The 16,544-nt window shown below is 46.6% G+C and overlaps 1 protein-coding gene across 3 annotated transcripts in view; it reads right to left on the minus strand.

Annotated features, from left to right (window-relative positions):
* The window catches only part of unc45b (unc-45 myosin chaperone B), a 118,136-nt gene extending 102,664 nt beyond the window's left edge, over positions 1 to 15,472 (minus strand). The window contains exon 1 of one of the 3 annotated variants that reach the window (XM_085992117.1): positions 15,364 to 15,472. Coding sequence is in view for 2 of the 3 variants with exons in the window: in XM_085992112.1 (XP_085848238.1) it covers positions 14,828 to 14,830 (3 nt within the window). In the remaining variant the exon portion in view is untranslated. Of the gene's footprint in view, positions 1 to 14,827; positions 14,902 to 15,363 lie in introns of those variants that run through there. The other 2 variants (XM_085992112.1, XM_085992122.1) reach the window with 2 other exon arrangements.
* Between the last annotated feature and the right edge of the window lie 1,072 nt (positions 15,473 to 16,544).

The following is a 16,544-nucleotide window of genomic DNA, read 5'->3' on the forward strand; positions in this document are numbered from 1 at the left end:
TTCTGGGTTCCTTCACTCTGGAGCCCGCAGACAAACTTATCCCGTAAGGTGTCTGCCAGTCCTGCTCCAAACTGGCAGTGCTTCGATAACTTGCGTAGTTCCGTAAGATAGTCAGCATTGCTCTCATCTTTGTGCTGGTTTCTTTTATGGAACTTGAATCTTTCTGCTATCAGTAGCGGTGTAGGGTTTAGGTGTCCCTGTAAGATATTAACAATTTCTTCAAAACTTTTCTCCATTGGTTTAGCTGGGGTAATTAAATTCCGCAATAGGCCGTACGTTCTCGCGCCCATCAAATTTAATAATACCGACGCCTTCTTTCCATCGGCCACCTCATTTGCCTTGCAGTACACTTCAATTCTTTCCACATACGTGGTCCAGTCTTCTACCTTGTTGTCGAAAGCAGTGATACTGCCACTTTTCAGCATCTTGGGTGATTTAAAATGGCGCCTCCCGCGCTTTTCCTTCTTCACCAATGGATTAAAATGGCACCCCCCGCGCTTTTCCTTCTTCCCCAATGGAATAAAATGGTGCCTCCCGTGCTTTTCCTTCTTCCCCTTGCTGCCTTGCTGCTCCTAGCGTTCTGCAGGGTAATGGCAGCGACCCGCGGCTTCGGCGCGTCTCACTTTTCCTTCCCCTTGTTTTATTTTCACTACGCTGCCCTGTTCTTGAGCACCGACCGCGCCCTGTGCGCTCCACCCTCTCTCTCTTTCTTTTCCTCCTGACGGCGCTGCACGGCCCCTTTGCAGAGCCGCTCGATCGAGCTCGAGCCCGCCGCAGTCCGGAAGGGTCAGCGCACTACCTGCTACCAGCACGATTTGCTGGAACACCTTGACTGGGGAGCCAAGCCCAGCTCTCCACAGCCTCTCCTGCAACTCTCCGAACTCCGATGGATCCTTGGGCGGTTGCCCGCGGTCGACGCCTGTTGTTCTGACTTCGACCTCCAAAAGCTTCTTCTCAGGGAAAGATCCCCGTGAGGTGATGCAGTACTGCAGGTGAGTTCGAACCTGTTCGTCGCCAATGTAGTGTCCGAGTATAAATAATACACGGACTGCAGGAGAACAATAATAACAGGTATTTACTGAACAGAGGGTAACTTAAGACTGACGTACAGAAACCTGCTATGGCTTTTTATACAGGGGTGGTCACTGCCGGTACTGCAGTATAGAATCAGTTCTTCTCTTAAAGGTACATACACAACAAAGAGCAATGTAGTAATGACCAGATTATCTGTTTTTTAATGCTGTCGGTTGAGGGCTAAATATTGGTCCAGGACATTAAGGATAACTCCCCTGCTCTTCTAAATAGTGCCATGGGATCTTTTACATCCACTTAAGAAAGCAGACAGAGCCTTGGTTTAACATCTCATCCGAAAGATGGCACCTCTGACAGTGCAGCACTCCCTCAGCACTGCACTAGGAGTATCAGCCTAGATTTCTGTGCTCAAGTCTCTGGAGTGGGACTTAGAACCAGAACCTTCTGATTCAGAGGCGAAAGTGCTACCAATTGAGCCACGGCTGACTCAGAGGACTGTATAGGACTGGAAAAGGCTACTTTCATCTATCAGGCCAGTCCCAAAGATCACAAATTTCCTCCTCCACTTTGTTGTTCACACCCTAAAATAAATAGCCTTGTCTGCCAAAAAATCTATCATAACCCTCTTCAGATTTACAAATGTCCAGTTTGTTTGCCTTTACAACATTACAACAGTGACTACACTCCAAAAGTACTTCATTGGCTGTAAAGCGCTTTGAGATGTCCGGTGGTCATGAAAGGCGCTATATAAATGCAAGTCTTTCTTTAAGTAAGGGCTGATGGATACAGGATAAATTCGCACATGGAAATTTCTCAGCACCAAGAAGTTATAACTATCAGGAAAGCCTGAACAGGCTGGGGCTTAAAAGAGAAGACTGAGGGTGGCCTGCTAGAGGTCTTTAAAATTATGAAGGGGTTTGATAGAGTAGAGGTAGAGAAGATGTTTTCACTTGTGGGGCAGACCAAAACTCGAGGTCATGAATATAAGATAGTCAATAATAAATCCAATAAGGAATTCAGGAGAAACTTCTTTGACCAAAGAGTGGTGAGAATGTGGGACTCGCTACCACAGGGAGTGGTTGAGACGAATAGCATCGATGCATTTAAGGGGAAGCTAAATAAACACATGAGGGAGAAAGGAACTGAAGGACATCTTGATAGGGTGAGTTGAAGTAGGGTGAGAGGAAGCTCATTTGGAGCATAAGCGTTGGCATATCCAGTTGGGCCGAATGGCCTGTTTCTGTGCTTTAGACTCCATATAACTCTCTGCAGTGCAATCCCTTTCCCCATCCTAGCATGTAAAAAGTGATCTGCTCAGCCCTGCTATTTTCAGTTACATTGCCTTATTTGGTACATCCTTGCTATCATTGTTCTGCGTCAGTATAGCATTTCTTCCATCTTCTTTAACAACCGCTATTGTGTTTCGCGAGTATAGGCATCCTGTGCTGTTACTTCACAGTAATTTTCACACCCTGCCTTTGAATTGTGCAGTCTCTCCCAGAACTCTGACGCAGGTTCGTCACTGAAACTGCATTAACTCTTTCTCAGTGACAAATTGCTGCAGTGAATTTTCCCTCCTTTGTGTAGGTGGGAGCCATCCTTCTTAGGGTTGCCAACTCTGGTTGGACGCCTTCCTGGAGGTCTCATCACATGATGTCTCGCCTCTATCACCCTGCCCGCACCGCTCCCACCATTGGTCGCCCAACATGTCCATTCTTGCCTTTCTACACCAAGTGTAAAGCGAACAGACTCTTTGGCCGCGATTTCCCCTACCTCGGCGGGTCCGTGGCGGGCGACGTCAGTGCAGGGTCCCAACCCCGCTGCTGGCTCCAGCCTGCTGTGTAGAATGATATTCCCCTGATTGGGCTTGTTAAGCCCGCCAAGCGCATTTGCTGGCCAATTGAAGGAAGCAGGCCTGATGGCGTCACTTGATGATGTGTCATCAGCCGGTTTCCTTAAAGGGACCATGCGCAAATTGATTTTGACAGTTGTGCTGTCAGTGTTCTACAGCATTCAGGTGCTGCAAACACTGACAAGTGCTGCACAGGGGCACACAGCTGAACCCAGGCTCTCCCATGACTCCCTCCATATGCTTATATGCTTATGAATGGAGTCACAACACGCAGGGAGATTCTCTTCACTTCCCATGGGTGGAAGAGACCTCCCCAGGAGACCAATGCAGCCTGGTTGCACATTGCACAGGAGGACACAAGCAGGGATGTCGTTAGGAGGAGGAGGACCTGGCTGCAGTGGCGCAAACCTTGCAATGATCACAGTAGATCACGAAAAGTTTGTACAAAGCCACACTCAATCTCATCCTGCTGTGCCTCTCATCACATTCCCATCACTCTGCCTTCCCTACCCTACTCCTACACATCCTTACTCACAACAACTTACCTTGCACCTTCACCCATCCCTCTCTATCTACATTATCACTTCCCCATCTCACTAGCCACTCCTAACACTCACCCTCATCCTAGTCCAATCACACCAACTAACAACACACAAGGGCAAGCACTTGAAAGGTTTATGCAATGTTCATGTAAAGTTTCTGTTGATGTGCTGTCAAACATTGAAACCTTTATTTTCAACACTTTGCGTTCTTGGACAGATCTGTGTGCACCTTTGGATGTGGCTTAGTGAGTTGCAATGAATGGTGAGTCATAACTGTACCACCACCCCACCGCCCCACCCCGCAATAGTGATGAGTATGAAAGGAATGGCTTGGGCATTGTAAGGCTGCTTTATGGTTGTAAGATTCTCAAAATTCACAGATCCCCAAAGCTAGAAGAAAACCCTAAGGAAAATGACTTTGGACTCTTTCTAACAAGCTTCAGGATGATTAAATACGCATTGGGCCTAACAGAGGGAGATTCAAGGTCGGAAACCAAGATTTGGCATTTTAAAAGGCATGTTGGGCCTGTAAAGGGAGAAAAGGCTGCAACAGGGAATGGGATCAACCTCTGTAAAGACAGTTTGGGTATTGGAGTAAATCAAATTGTCTGGGGAACTGTGTAACCTCACTCAGCCCCTATCAGACACTAACATCCTAACAATCGACCGACGGAGGAGCAGTCCCCACCCAAAACACAGGACCCATCCAAAACATGCATAATGCAAATCACCTCGCCAACCTACATAGAAATCTCGGACTCAGACAGGAGACTCAAAACCTGAGTATAGCTATGACAATTAACTAGGAGCTCAACAGCTCATTGAATAATCAGTACAGCATCCCGAAACCATTTTACACATTTCTAATCAAGTTACCATTAACGAGCCTGCCCAAATCAAACAATAAACTGGGACTGATTTGGTGCGCAGATTAGAAGGCCCCTCAAAGTATAATTGAAGGTCTGTTTTCTCAAGAAGGCAGTTCTCTCTAGAAGCAACACACAAGAAGAAACCGGAGCATCGAGACGGGGCAGCATTCTACCGTACACCCAAGTTCAACAGCTTCAGTGACCCAGGACATCATTGGACACATCGCAGCAACAAGAGCCTTACGAAACTACCAACAAAATATTACCACCAACCAACCTGGTAATATCGAGCCACCACGACCAAAGAAAAGCAACTCAGGAGAAAACCGAAGATTAGAAAGTTTTCCACTCTACGATCTATTCCTGACTTACCCCCGGGTAAGATTTTTACTTAAAAGGAACTCCAAATCCTATCTCTACAGAAGAAAAGTGGGTACTCACCCCATAAATCCAAAATGCACCCTACTGCATCAGCGGACTCGTGAAGACTGACCAGCAGTCGAAGTCCTCTACTGCGTCCAGGGTACGCCAGACACCGACCAACACATCCAGCGAACCCCAAAACCATGAACCAGCTCTGGTGTGGAGATGCCGGAGTTGGACTGGGGTGGACAAATGTAAGAAGTCACACAACACCATATAGTCCAACAGCTTTATTTGAAATCACAAGCTTTCGGAGTGCTGCTCCTTCATCAGGTGAAGTGGAGAAATGCATAAAGACACAGCTTATATAGTCAGAGAATAATGTCAGATGGTTACAGGTAATCTTTCCAACTGCCATTTATCTCACCTCGGCAGAGAGATAATCACAGCAATCAAAGGTGTGAATGGTGTCCAAACAGGTCAGTCAGGAAAACATTACATCAAAGAACAATGAGGTGGGGTCACAAGGGGTCAAATATTGCAGATGTCGATCGACAGTTCTGACGGGCCACAGCGAAAAATCGCATAGACCTCCTCAGAAGACAAACACGGGACACAACCAACAGAGTACCCTTCGTCGTCCAGTACTTCCCCGGAGCGGAGAAACTACGCCATGTTCTTCGCAGCCTTCAACATGTCATCGATGACGACGAACACCTCGCTAAGGCCATCCCCACGCCTCCACTACTCGCTTTCAAACAGCCGCCTAACCTCAAACAGACCATCGGTCGCAGCAAATTACCCAGCTTTCAGGAGAACAGTGACCACGACACCACACAACCCTGCCACAGCAACCTCTGCAAGATATGCCAGGTCATCAACACAGATACCATTATCACACGTGAGGACACCACCCACCAGGTACATGGTACATACTCATGTGACTCGGCCAACGTTGTCTACCTCATACGTTGCAGGAAAGGATGCCCCGGAGCATGGTACATCGGCGAGACCATGCAGACACTGCGACAACGGATGAACAGACACCACGCAACAATCACCAGGCAGGAGTGTTCCCTCCCAGTCGGGGAACATTTCAGCAGTCAAGGACATTCAGCCTCCGATCTTCGGGTAAGCATTCTCCAAGGCGGCCTTCGAGACACACGACAACGCAAAATCGTCGAGCAGAAACTGATAGCCAAGTTCCGCACCCATGAGGACGGCCTCAACCGAGATCTTGGGTTCATGTCACGCTACATGTAACCCCACCTGACGGAGGGTCATCCAGACTCGAGTCGACATTGGCTTGTTCTCTCTACACAGATGCGGCCGGACCTGCTGTGATTTCCAGCAAAAAAAATGTTTTTTGTCTGTTTTTTTGTTTTTCATACAGACCCCAGCATCTGCAATATTTGACCCCTTGTGACCCCACCTCATTGTTCTTTGATGTAATGTTTTCCTGACTGACCTGTTTGGACACCATTCACACCTTTGATTGCTGTGATTATCTCTCTGCCGAGGTGTGATAAATGACAGTTGGAAAGATTACCTGTAACCATCTGACATTATTCTCTGACTATATAAGCTGTGTCTTTATGCATTTCTCCACTTCACCTGACGAAGGAGCAGTGCTCTGAAAGCTTGTGATTTCAAATAAAGCTGTTGGACTATAACCTGGTGTTGTGTGACTTCTTACATGAACCAGCTCAACTGTCAAGGATTCGTTTGGAGAGCATTATCCCTGGTCCTCTAGAGTTCAACTTAGCTGGGAAGTGGGATTGGGAGGGGTGAGGTATTTTCTACTGTATTTCCCTTGTATGTATTAAAATGTTCCCCATTTTTATTAGAGTATAAGATTGTTATGTTGTATTTTCTTTCTTGAATAAAGATCAAAGTTTCTTGCACCAAAACCAGTTGTCTGCTGCACTTTTGTCACCCCCGCCCCTCCAAATAAGCCCAAGGTCTAGAATCAAGGGAGTGGTAGCGATTCGAACCGCTCATAAGTCTGTGGTGAGGCTGACCCACACACCACCCCCTACATGGTGTTTGTGTGGGGTGGTGCCAACCTGGTGCATCATGTGGCAGCCAGGGTGTCTAGCGTCAAGTGAAGTAAATCTGGCCATGGTGAGGCCATCCTTGGTGTCCCGGGCAGCAATGCGATCAGGTGCTGATGCCCTCTGTCCTGTGCAGCATCAGTTAATTGCGGAGAAGGTTGGTGTTGTTGTTGGTACTGCTGGTGTGCCTGCTGCTGCTGCTGTTACGGCTGATCGTGGTGGGATTCTGAGGACCAAGGTGAGATAGTTTCAAGGGCACCGATGCTGATGGAATAGATGGCAGGTAAACTTGAGATGACAGAAGCGATCTGTCAATGGTGAGAGAGATTGTTCCAATGAGGTGACACTGGATAGAGAGTTTACTCCAAATACTTCCAACCTGCATAAAGCTCAATCTGTCTTCCAAATGCAGTAAGCAACATCTTATGAGCTTGGCAAGTGAACAGATGTGAGATGGGAGCTTTTATAGTACATTTGCAGCTGTCAATTAAAGAGACGATTCCATGGTCATACAACTCCCGACCTGCTTACCCAACGTGATCCCTGAGCAGCGTGGACCCGTGGGAGACCTCATTAAATGTAAAGATGAGCTCAAAATGCTTCTTAACGGGCTGTTAACAAGGTCATAATGACCTGACTTGCCTCCCCCACCGCTGCGTGTCAGGTCTGTTCCGCGCTGACAGACCTGACATCTTGGAAAGGCGCGTGGCAGCGGGTTGAGAGCAGGGTCCCGACTCGCTGTCAAAAAAATAAATTTTCCCACCTGACCTGCCACCGAATACGCCCACTGAACCCCCCAAAAAATTCCCCTCTTTGTTACTCAAATGAATAATTGTTGACTGTCAGTCAAACAGCCAATTTTCCCATCTCCAATATTTTTGCAACTAATAAATGAAAGTGTTCAAAGAAAATGAAAGCCACGTATAATTTATGATTTTTCTCGCAGTTGCAGCAGTGCCCTGAAGATTAATCTTCAATTCCTGGAGACTCCAGGCCAATCCTGGAGGGTTGGCAACCCTAGTCCAACCTCACCAGAAATGTGCTCCTGTGACCTCTCGGGTCTGGTCTGAAAACCGGATCTTGCAAATTTATCATTGAGCCCTTCTAAACAAATTTCCTGAGGTGGATTAATGAAATTTCAGGTAAGTTCTGACACACCTCCGAGTCAGTAGGTTGTGAGTTCAAGTCCCAATCCAGAGACTTGAGCACATAATCTCGCCTGACACTCCAGTGCAATGCTGAGGGAGTGCTGCACTGTCAGAGATGCAGTTTTTCAAATGAGATGTTAATCTGAGACCCTGCCTGTAGTGTATGTACCTTTAAGGGGAGAACTACTTTTTACAGCTCCTGTATACTGTAGTACCGGCAGTGACCACACCTGTATATAAACCCTGAGTAGGGATCTGTACGTTTAGTTTTAGAGTAACCCTCATCCAGTTGATTGTTCCTGCAGTCTTGTGTCTAGTTATTGAAGGACACACAACATCAAAAATACACGGATCTAACAGTGGCAACGAGGCAGATTCGAACATACCTGCAACTCCGCATTACCTCCCAGGGATTCGCTCCTGGAGAACAGTGGAAGAAAGTTGAGGCCAGAAGCACGGGCATCGACCACGAGCAACCGCCCAGTCATCCAGCAGAGATTGAGCATCGCAGGGGAGGCTGTTGAGAGCTGGGCTTGGTTCTCCAGTCACGGTGGTCCAGCGAAACAGGCTGGCAACAGGTACGGCGCAGACCCTTCCCGGACAGCGGCAGCTAGAGCCGACCGACGGCACAGAAAAGGCCGAGCAGCGTCAACGGGAGAAGAGAGAGGGTAAAGTGCACAGGGCACAGCCGGTGTTCAGGACCGAGCGGCGTCGACGCGAGAAGAGAGAGGGTAGAGCGCACAGGGCGCAGCCGGTGTTCAGGTCCGAATGGCGTCGACGGGAGAAGAGAGAGGGTAGAGCGCACAGGGTGCAGCCAGTGTTCAGGACCGAACGGCATCGACGGGAGAAGAGAGAGGCGCGAAAGAAAACGCGCAGAGCGCAGCCGGTGTTCAAGGGACGAGCAGCGTCAGCGGGGAAGAAAGGGAAACGCGCAGAGCGCAGCCAGTGTTCAAGGGCCGAGCAGCCGCAGCGGAGAAGAAGGGAGAGCGCGGGAAACGCCATTTTGAGCCGCAGCGGAGAAGAAGGGAGAGCGCGGGAAAACGCCATTTTGAGCCGCAGCAGAGAAGAAGGGAGAGCGCAGGAAAACGCCATTTTGAGCCGCAGCAGAGAAGTGAAGCGTGGGAAAATGCCATTTTGAGCCAGTCTAACCACACCCAGGGATGCCGAAGAGTGGCAGTATCACAGCGTTTGACAATGAAGTCGAAGATTGGACGACATATGTCAAACGCATAGAAGTATACTGCAAGGCGAATGAAGTGCCAGATGAGAGGAAAGCGCTGGTATTGTTGAATTCCATGGGTGCAAAAACGTATGGCTTACTGCGAAACCTAGTAACCCCAGAGAAGCCAGTGGACAAGGATTTTGGAAACATAGTGTCAATCCTACAGAACCACTTAAACCCCACACCACTGCTGATAGCAGAAAGATTTAAGTTTCACAAAAGGAACCAGCATAAAGATGAAAGTAATGCTGAGTATTTAACAGAACTGCGCAAGCTATCGAAACACTGCCAGTTTGGAACGGGACTAGCAGATACTTTAAGGGACAAGTTTGTGTGTGGGCTTCAAAGTGAAGGAACCCAGAAACGGCTTCTATCAGAAAAGGATCTTACGCTGGACAAGGCTTTCAGCATGGCAGTATCACACGAAGCAGCCGCACGGGGCGCTGCAGAGATACAACGGAGACCGCAAGAATATGGCACAAATGAAATGTCATACGGAACAGTGAAGTGCTATCGCTGTGGCAGAACAACACACGACCATAATGATTGCTGGTTTAAGGACAAAGTGTGCAGACAGTGTGGAAAAGTAGGACACATAGCAAGAATCTGCAGGTCGGGAAAGAAAACCAGCAGCAAGAAATCTCCACAGGAGAAGTACAAGGAGGTACATAAGGTGACGGAGAGTAGTTCAGATGAACAGAAAAGTGGTACAGACTCCGGAAGCAAGGAGCTGGGTTGTCTGAAACTACATAAGGTGATCCAAACGGAGGATCATCAAACTATCTGGGTCACGCTCAAGATAGCTGGAGTCCAAGTGAAAATGGAATTGGACACAGGATCAGCCCTAACAGTCATAAACCGAAGGGACTACAAGCGGCTATTCTCACATATACCCTTGAGAGATACAGAGATTGTCTTGAAGACGTACACGGGGCAAAAAGTCTACCCCAAAGGAAAAATAAGGGTGAACGTTGTATATAACGGTAAGGAAACACCAAAAATGGACCTATATGTATTGCCAGATGGAGGACCACCACTACTAGGACGTGAATGGATCCGGAAGATACAGCTAGATTGGCATTCCATACAAGCACTGACTGTAGATGCCAAAAAGGATGAAGACGCCACACCTGGACGACTGTCAAAAATGCTAACTGATGCACAAGAAGTGTTCCAGGAGGGACTTGGAACACTAAAAGGCATAACAGCGACGATCAAAATAGAGGAAAATGCAAGCCCAAAGTTTTTTAAGGCCAGACCGGTGCCTTATGCGATCCGCCCAGCTGTCGAAGCAGAGCTGGAAGGTTTGGAACGTTCAGGAGTACTGTCCAAAGTGGACTGGAGTGAGTGGGCCACACCCATCGTTCCTGTAATGAAGAGGTCGTTGAGTAATACGCCTGGGGAACCAAAGAAAGTTCGCATCTGTGGGGACTTTAAGGTGACAGTGAACCCAATCCTTCACACGGTACAATATCCGCTTCCGCAGATTGAAGATATTTTCGCCTCGCTATCTGGAGGGAAACGCTTCACTAAGACTGATCTGGCCCAGGCGTACCTGCAAATGGAGGTAGAAGAAGCCTCGAAACAGTACCTCATGATCAACACTCATAAAGGTCTCTACCAATACAACGGGCTGGTGTTCGGGGTAGCATCAGCTCCGGCTATTTGGCAAAGGGCAATGGATCAAGTCCTGCAAGGGATTCCAGGGACCCAGTGTTATTTGGACGACATCCTGGTCACGGGCGAAAATGACAGTGCTCACCTTGCCAACCTGGAGCAGGTGCTCACTAGATTGAAGGAATATGGGCTCCGAGCAAATCGCCACAAATGCGAGTTTTTCCAGTCACGTTATTGATGAAGAGGGGTTACATAAGTCCCCTGAAAAGATTGAGGCAGTAGTCAAGGCTCCAGCACCGGAAAATGTGTCACAACTGAGGTTGTTCCTCGGGCTGGTGAACTACTACCATAGGTTCTTGCCGAATTTGTCTACAGTACTACACCCACTGAACGCCCTACTGCAAACGGGGGTACCATGGAAGTCGAATGACTAATGTAAACGAGCTTTCCAGAAGTGCAAAGAATTGATCACATCAAAAGAGGTGTTGGCTCATTTCAACCCAGCGCTACCCATTCGGTTGGCGTGTGATGCATCACCCTATGGCATTGGAGCGGTGCTGTCGCACAAGTTCCCGGGCGGCTCGGAGAGGCCGGTAGCCTTTGCGTCTCGGTCACTAACCTCAACCGAGCGTAACTACGCCCAGATTGACAGGGAGGCCCTCAGCCTAGTGTGGGGAGTGAAAAAGTTCAACCACTATCTGCACGGGCAGAAGTTCACCTTGCTGACGGACCACCAACCACTTGTCTCCATCTTTAATCCAAAGAAGGGCGTGCCGGTGATGACTGCGCAACGGCTACAAAGATGGTCGCTTTTTCTAGGGGCGAACCAATATGAAATTGAGTATAAGGGCACGAAACAGCATGGAAACGCTGGTGGGCTATCACGCCTGCCACTGCCTACTGCGGAGGAAGCACCAGCAGTGGACCCTGTCGAAATATTTCATTCGACTGTAATTGAACGCTTGCCAGTAACTAACGCTGATATAGAGAAGGAGACCCGAAATGACCCGACACTGTCTCGGGTATATGACTTGACGGTGAAGGGATGGCCAACACATGGCGACTCACTGTTGCCAGCATTCTCATCCAGAAGAGAACAGCTGTCAGTATGCCAGGGGACCTTGATGTGTGGATCCCGAGTGGTAATTCCACCCAAGTTAAGGGAGAGAGTGCTCAATGAGCTTCACGAAGGCCATCTGGGAGGGGTGAAAATGAAAATGGCCGGGGATCGATCAGCAAATCGAGGACCTGACAAAGAGCTGCTCAGGATGCCAGAAGGTCCAAAATGCACCACCACATGCCCCTCTACACCCATGGGAGTAGCACTCATCTCCATGGCAACGGGTGCATATTGATTTTGCTGGTCCATTCATGGACTCAATGTTTCTAATAGCTGTGGATGCGCACTCAAAATGGCCTGAGGTGATCAAAATGTCGTCCACCACCACGGAGAAAACTATTGCAGTCCTACGGACCATATTTGCCAAGAACGGCTTGCCAGAGCAGATTTGCTCTGATAACGGACCACAGTTTGTGTCCGAAGAGTTTCGAAGATTCATGAAAAGGAATGGGGTAAGGCATTACACATCCGCCCCGTATCATCCAGCCACAAATGGATTGGCTGAGAGGTTCGTACAAACCTTTCAGAAAGCAGTAAGGGCCATGTGCGATGACGACATTCCACTGCAGCATAAGGTGGACAATTTCCTGTTAGCCTACAGAAATGCGACACATGCAGTCACCAACCAGGCCCCGGCCATGATGTCCTTTAACCGAAGGTTGAGATCTCGTCTGGATTTGCTCAGACCAAATGTACGAAGAGATGTTGAGAATAAGCAATTCGAGCACATCGATGAGAAGCCGACAAGGAGCTTCAATGTAGGGCAACCAGTCTTGGCCCACGACTACCGAACAGAGAAATGGCAACCAGGAACGATATGCACACGGCAGGGGCCACTAATGTACACAGTGGATGTTGGGGAGAACATGGTGAGACGCCATGTCGACCAGATCCTAGAGTCACAGGAACGAGTCAACCCCATGTCTCGCGCACCTGGTGATGAACCCGACATACAGGTAACATCTACCCCAGAAACAGTAGCATCGGAAGCTGATGAACCAACTGACGACAAGGGGCCTCCGCACCAAGAACAAGACACTCAGGAAAGGCGCTATCCAGAAAGGATCAGGAAGCCGCCCCAAGACTGAATTTATAAATGGACTATTTTCAGTTAATGTGCATGTTAGAAGTGTTAATTGTTAAATGAATGTTATGGTACTGTCAATCTGTAAGGGGAGGAATTGTAGTGTATGTACCTTTAAGGGGAGAACTACTTTTTACAGCTCCTGTATACTGTAGTACCGGCAGTGACCACACCTGTATATAAACCCTGAGTAGGGATCTGTAAGTTTAGTTTTAGAGTAACCCTCATCCAGTAAATACCTGTTGATTGTTCCTGCAGTCTCGTGTCTAGTCATTGAAGGACACACAACATCAAAAATACACGGATCTAACACTGCCCTCCCCTTCATAAACCAGCACTCTTTCAAAAAAAGATCAGGTAGTTCTTGGGTCCCTGTCAAATTCGTCCCTCAGCAAACCAAAATAAATTAACTGGATAGTCATCTCATTGCCCTTTGTAAAGAAATAACTTGCATTTATATAGCACCTTTCACAACCTCAGGATGTCCCAAAGCACTTTGCAGCCAATGAAGTACTTTTTGAAGTGTAGTCACTGTTGTAATAGAGGAAACATGGCAGCCAATTTGCAAACAGCAAGATCCCACAAACATCCATGTGATAATGACCAGATTATCTGTTTATAGTGATGTTGGTTGAGGGATAAAAGGACACCAGGAAGAACACCCCTACTCTTCTTTGAATAGCACGTGGGATCCTTTACACCCACCTGAGAGAACAGACAGGGCTCTCAATTTAACACAGCATCCGAAAAACAGCACCTCCCTCAATACTGCACTGGGAGTGTCAGCCTAGGTTTTGTGCTCGAGTCCCTGGAATGGGATTTGAACCCACAACCTTCTGACTCAGAGGCGTGAGTGCTATCCACTGAGCCACAGCTGACACTTTGCAAAATACCTACCAACAAAATCACATTCTCAAGAATCACACATTACAAATTGGCATTTCTCCTGGGTTTTTTTCTCAAATGGAGAAAAATATAGTCCCTGACGTCAAAATCACAAAGCAATGCTTTGAAAATAGAGGAATATCTTTATAAAGCTGTTCGAACACTCATATTAAAGTGTTCCGCTGTCAAATTGCTACAGTTTGTACGTCATTTTGTTCTGTAATGTTTTGCTCCTCAGAGGGGAATCAGATTTCTCCATCCCTTCCCACCTCATCGATTCTGTGACACACAAATAACAAACTCCACCCATTTCCCAAATCCGAAGTCTCTTCTTCACTTAGCCATTTCTCCCTGATAAAAAAATGTTCCGCCTTATTTAGCAATGAATTTATCTGAGGGCCTTATCGAATGAATTATAGCTTCAAATTCACGCGTATCAGCAAATCTCAAGCATCACGTTTGTAGCAGTACAGCTCTGATAGTTCCATTTCATTAGCACATTAATGGATTGCGTTAATTTCATTTAATTCAGTGGAATGAATCTGGATTAATCAAAGGTGATGAAAAAAAACAGTGGGGATAAAACTGAATCTTAGCTTTATATCCAAGATGTGAACTTAAAGGTTGCTTCTTGCAAGCTAAATTAAACACACACATACACTGTAGACTGTATTTTTGCAAATGACTTGCTTTGTTAGATTAAATACATGACGAAAGCACCAAATAGACTGCCCCAGAAGCATCAAATATTCTTCCCTAGTTCAGATCCTTTTAAAGTTATTTACGTTTCAGCAAGACTTTGATTAGAAAATGAAACAAAAACATTTCCCAAACTGTCTTCATTGAAGGTCAGCTAGCTGAGCTTACACTGCAGACAGGAATGCTGCTATCACGAGTCCTTTTAGTTCCATGACAATTTGTGTCAAAACCAAACCACTTCAAGAAACCGTGAGTAACCAACCTCAACACTGCCAACATAAATCAACAAAGACAGCCAAACTGAAATAGTTTGAAGAGTTACCATCACTGCCCAGCTTACCATCTTGAAACTGTTCCACAGCAAGAGTTAAATGCACCAAAGGAAGGCCCCTACTTTTAAAATTCACAACAGCAATTGGCTGATGCTATCTTGCCAGCTTAATGCCTCTTAACCTACCATATTTGGGCAGCATTTGCTGAGAGTATGCCCTCACTAACAGTTGCCCAAGCAGACATTTAATTATGAGTTCAGTTCCCTACATTCAAAACTTCAATTAACTTTTGTAACTTTAAGGAATTAAAAATGGAAAATACTTGAAATGCACAAGCCAAGGCCATCAAATTGTAAAAGGAGATTAAAACAGGTTAATGATTCAGGTGTAGACCCTGTACCAGAACTGATAAAGGATCTATACCCTAAGCAATAACCCTTCCATCCCCCACCCATTATCCTGCTGTGCATTTGAAGCGTTTTCTGTTTTTATTTCAGATCTGCAGGATTTTACTTTTTTTATGTTATTTTTAAGATGTTTGTCTTAAATTATTGGGAAAAAGTACAAAATATCTCAACACAGTTCCCAAAGGTTGCTTACGTACCCTGCAATGGACTTGCTGAAGGGGGAGCGCCAACTTGTTCGTATATTATGTGCTGCGTCACACTTCTTTGCACACTTCTGCTAATCTGACCTGTTCAGTCCATATATATCTCAATGAAATGGTCCAAGGCCGGAGTAATGATAGTGGTGTCAGTGGGGAAATTCATTGCCCGCACAGAGTTACTATTTTAACAGCTGCTTTGCAATCACCATTAGCAGTAACTAATAGCTACAATCTGAAAATAATAATGCCATATGATACTGACCACAAGTCCATTTGGATTGAATTCTCTCTGCATTGTTTATTTGTAATGTTTACCAGACCCCTCCTGAATGAAGTTAGCACTGTCCATTTCTATTTAGAGAACAGAGAGACAGCTGAGCATTGGGAACAAATGGTGTGACTGACACAACCCAGGGAGACAACTATTAGCAGCTGCTCCATCCAGAAAGTTCTGGCAACTTCCAGAAAAGTGTTTTTTTTCCCTGTTGTTAAGTTTAATACATGCGCTGACACCCTAGGTTTCATACTGCAGCACCTCCAGATTCTCCTGAATTTTCTGCAGGATGCGAAACTCAACAGGCAAACAGCTAAAGGCGCTATATAAATGCAAGTTGCTGTTGTTGTTAAAAGGGGTACAGCAACAGGTTTAAAAGACTGGTAAACCTTTCATCACAATTAACATGGATCTAGCTGTTTGATTGATACAGGTAGATTTTCTGACCAGTTACAGTGATCATTGGGCGTAACGTAGGCATCACTAATTGGAAAATTGGGCACAGAGATGTCACTAGGGTTGCCAGCCCTCCAGGATTGCCCTGGAGTCTCCAGGAATTAGAGACTAAACTCTAGTTTAGCAACACCCAGGAGAAAAATGTTTTCTAATTTCCTTTGAGCACTTTTGTTTATTAGTGTGATGAAGCTTACATAGAATTAAAGCACGGAAACAGTCCGTGCTGGTGTTGGTCCTCAACATGTTTCCTAGCCCTGTGTGCGCGCCCTGTTCCCCTATCACTTTATTAGCCTTATCAACCACAACAACAACAACTTGCATTTATACAGCACCTTTAACATAGTAAAACATCCCAAGGTGCTTCACAGGAGCGATTATCAAACAAAATTTGACACCGAGCCACATAAGGAAATATTGGGACAGGTGACCAAAAGCTTGGTCAAAGAGG

Source organism: Somniosus microcephalus, chromosome 1 (genome assembly GCF_052327205.1).
Source record: "Somniosus microcephalus isolate GS21.2 chromosome 1, FLI_Smic_1.0, whole genome shotgun sequence".
In the NCBI taxonomy this organism is placed as follows: Eukaryota; Metazoa; Chordata; class Chondrichthyes; order Squaliformes; family Somniosidae; genus Somniosus; species Somniosus microcephalus.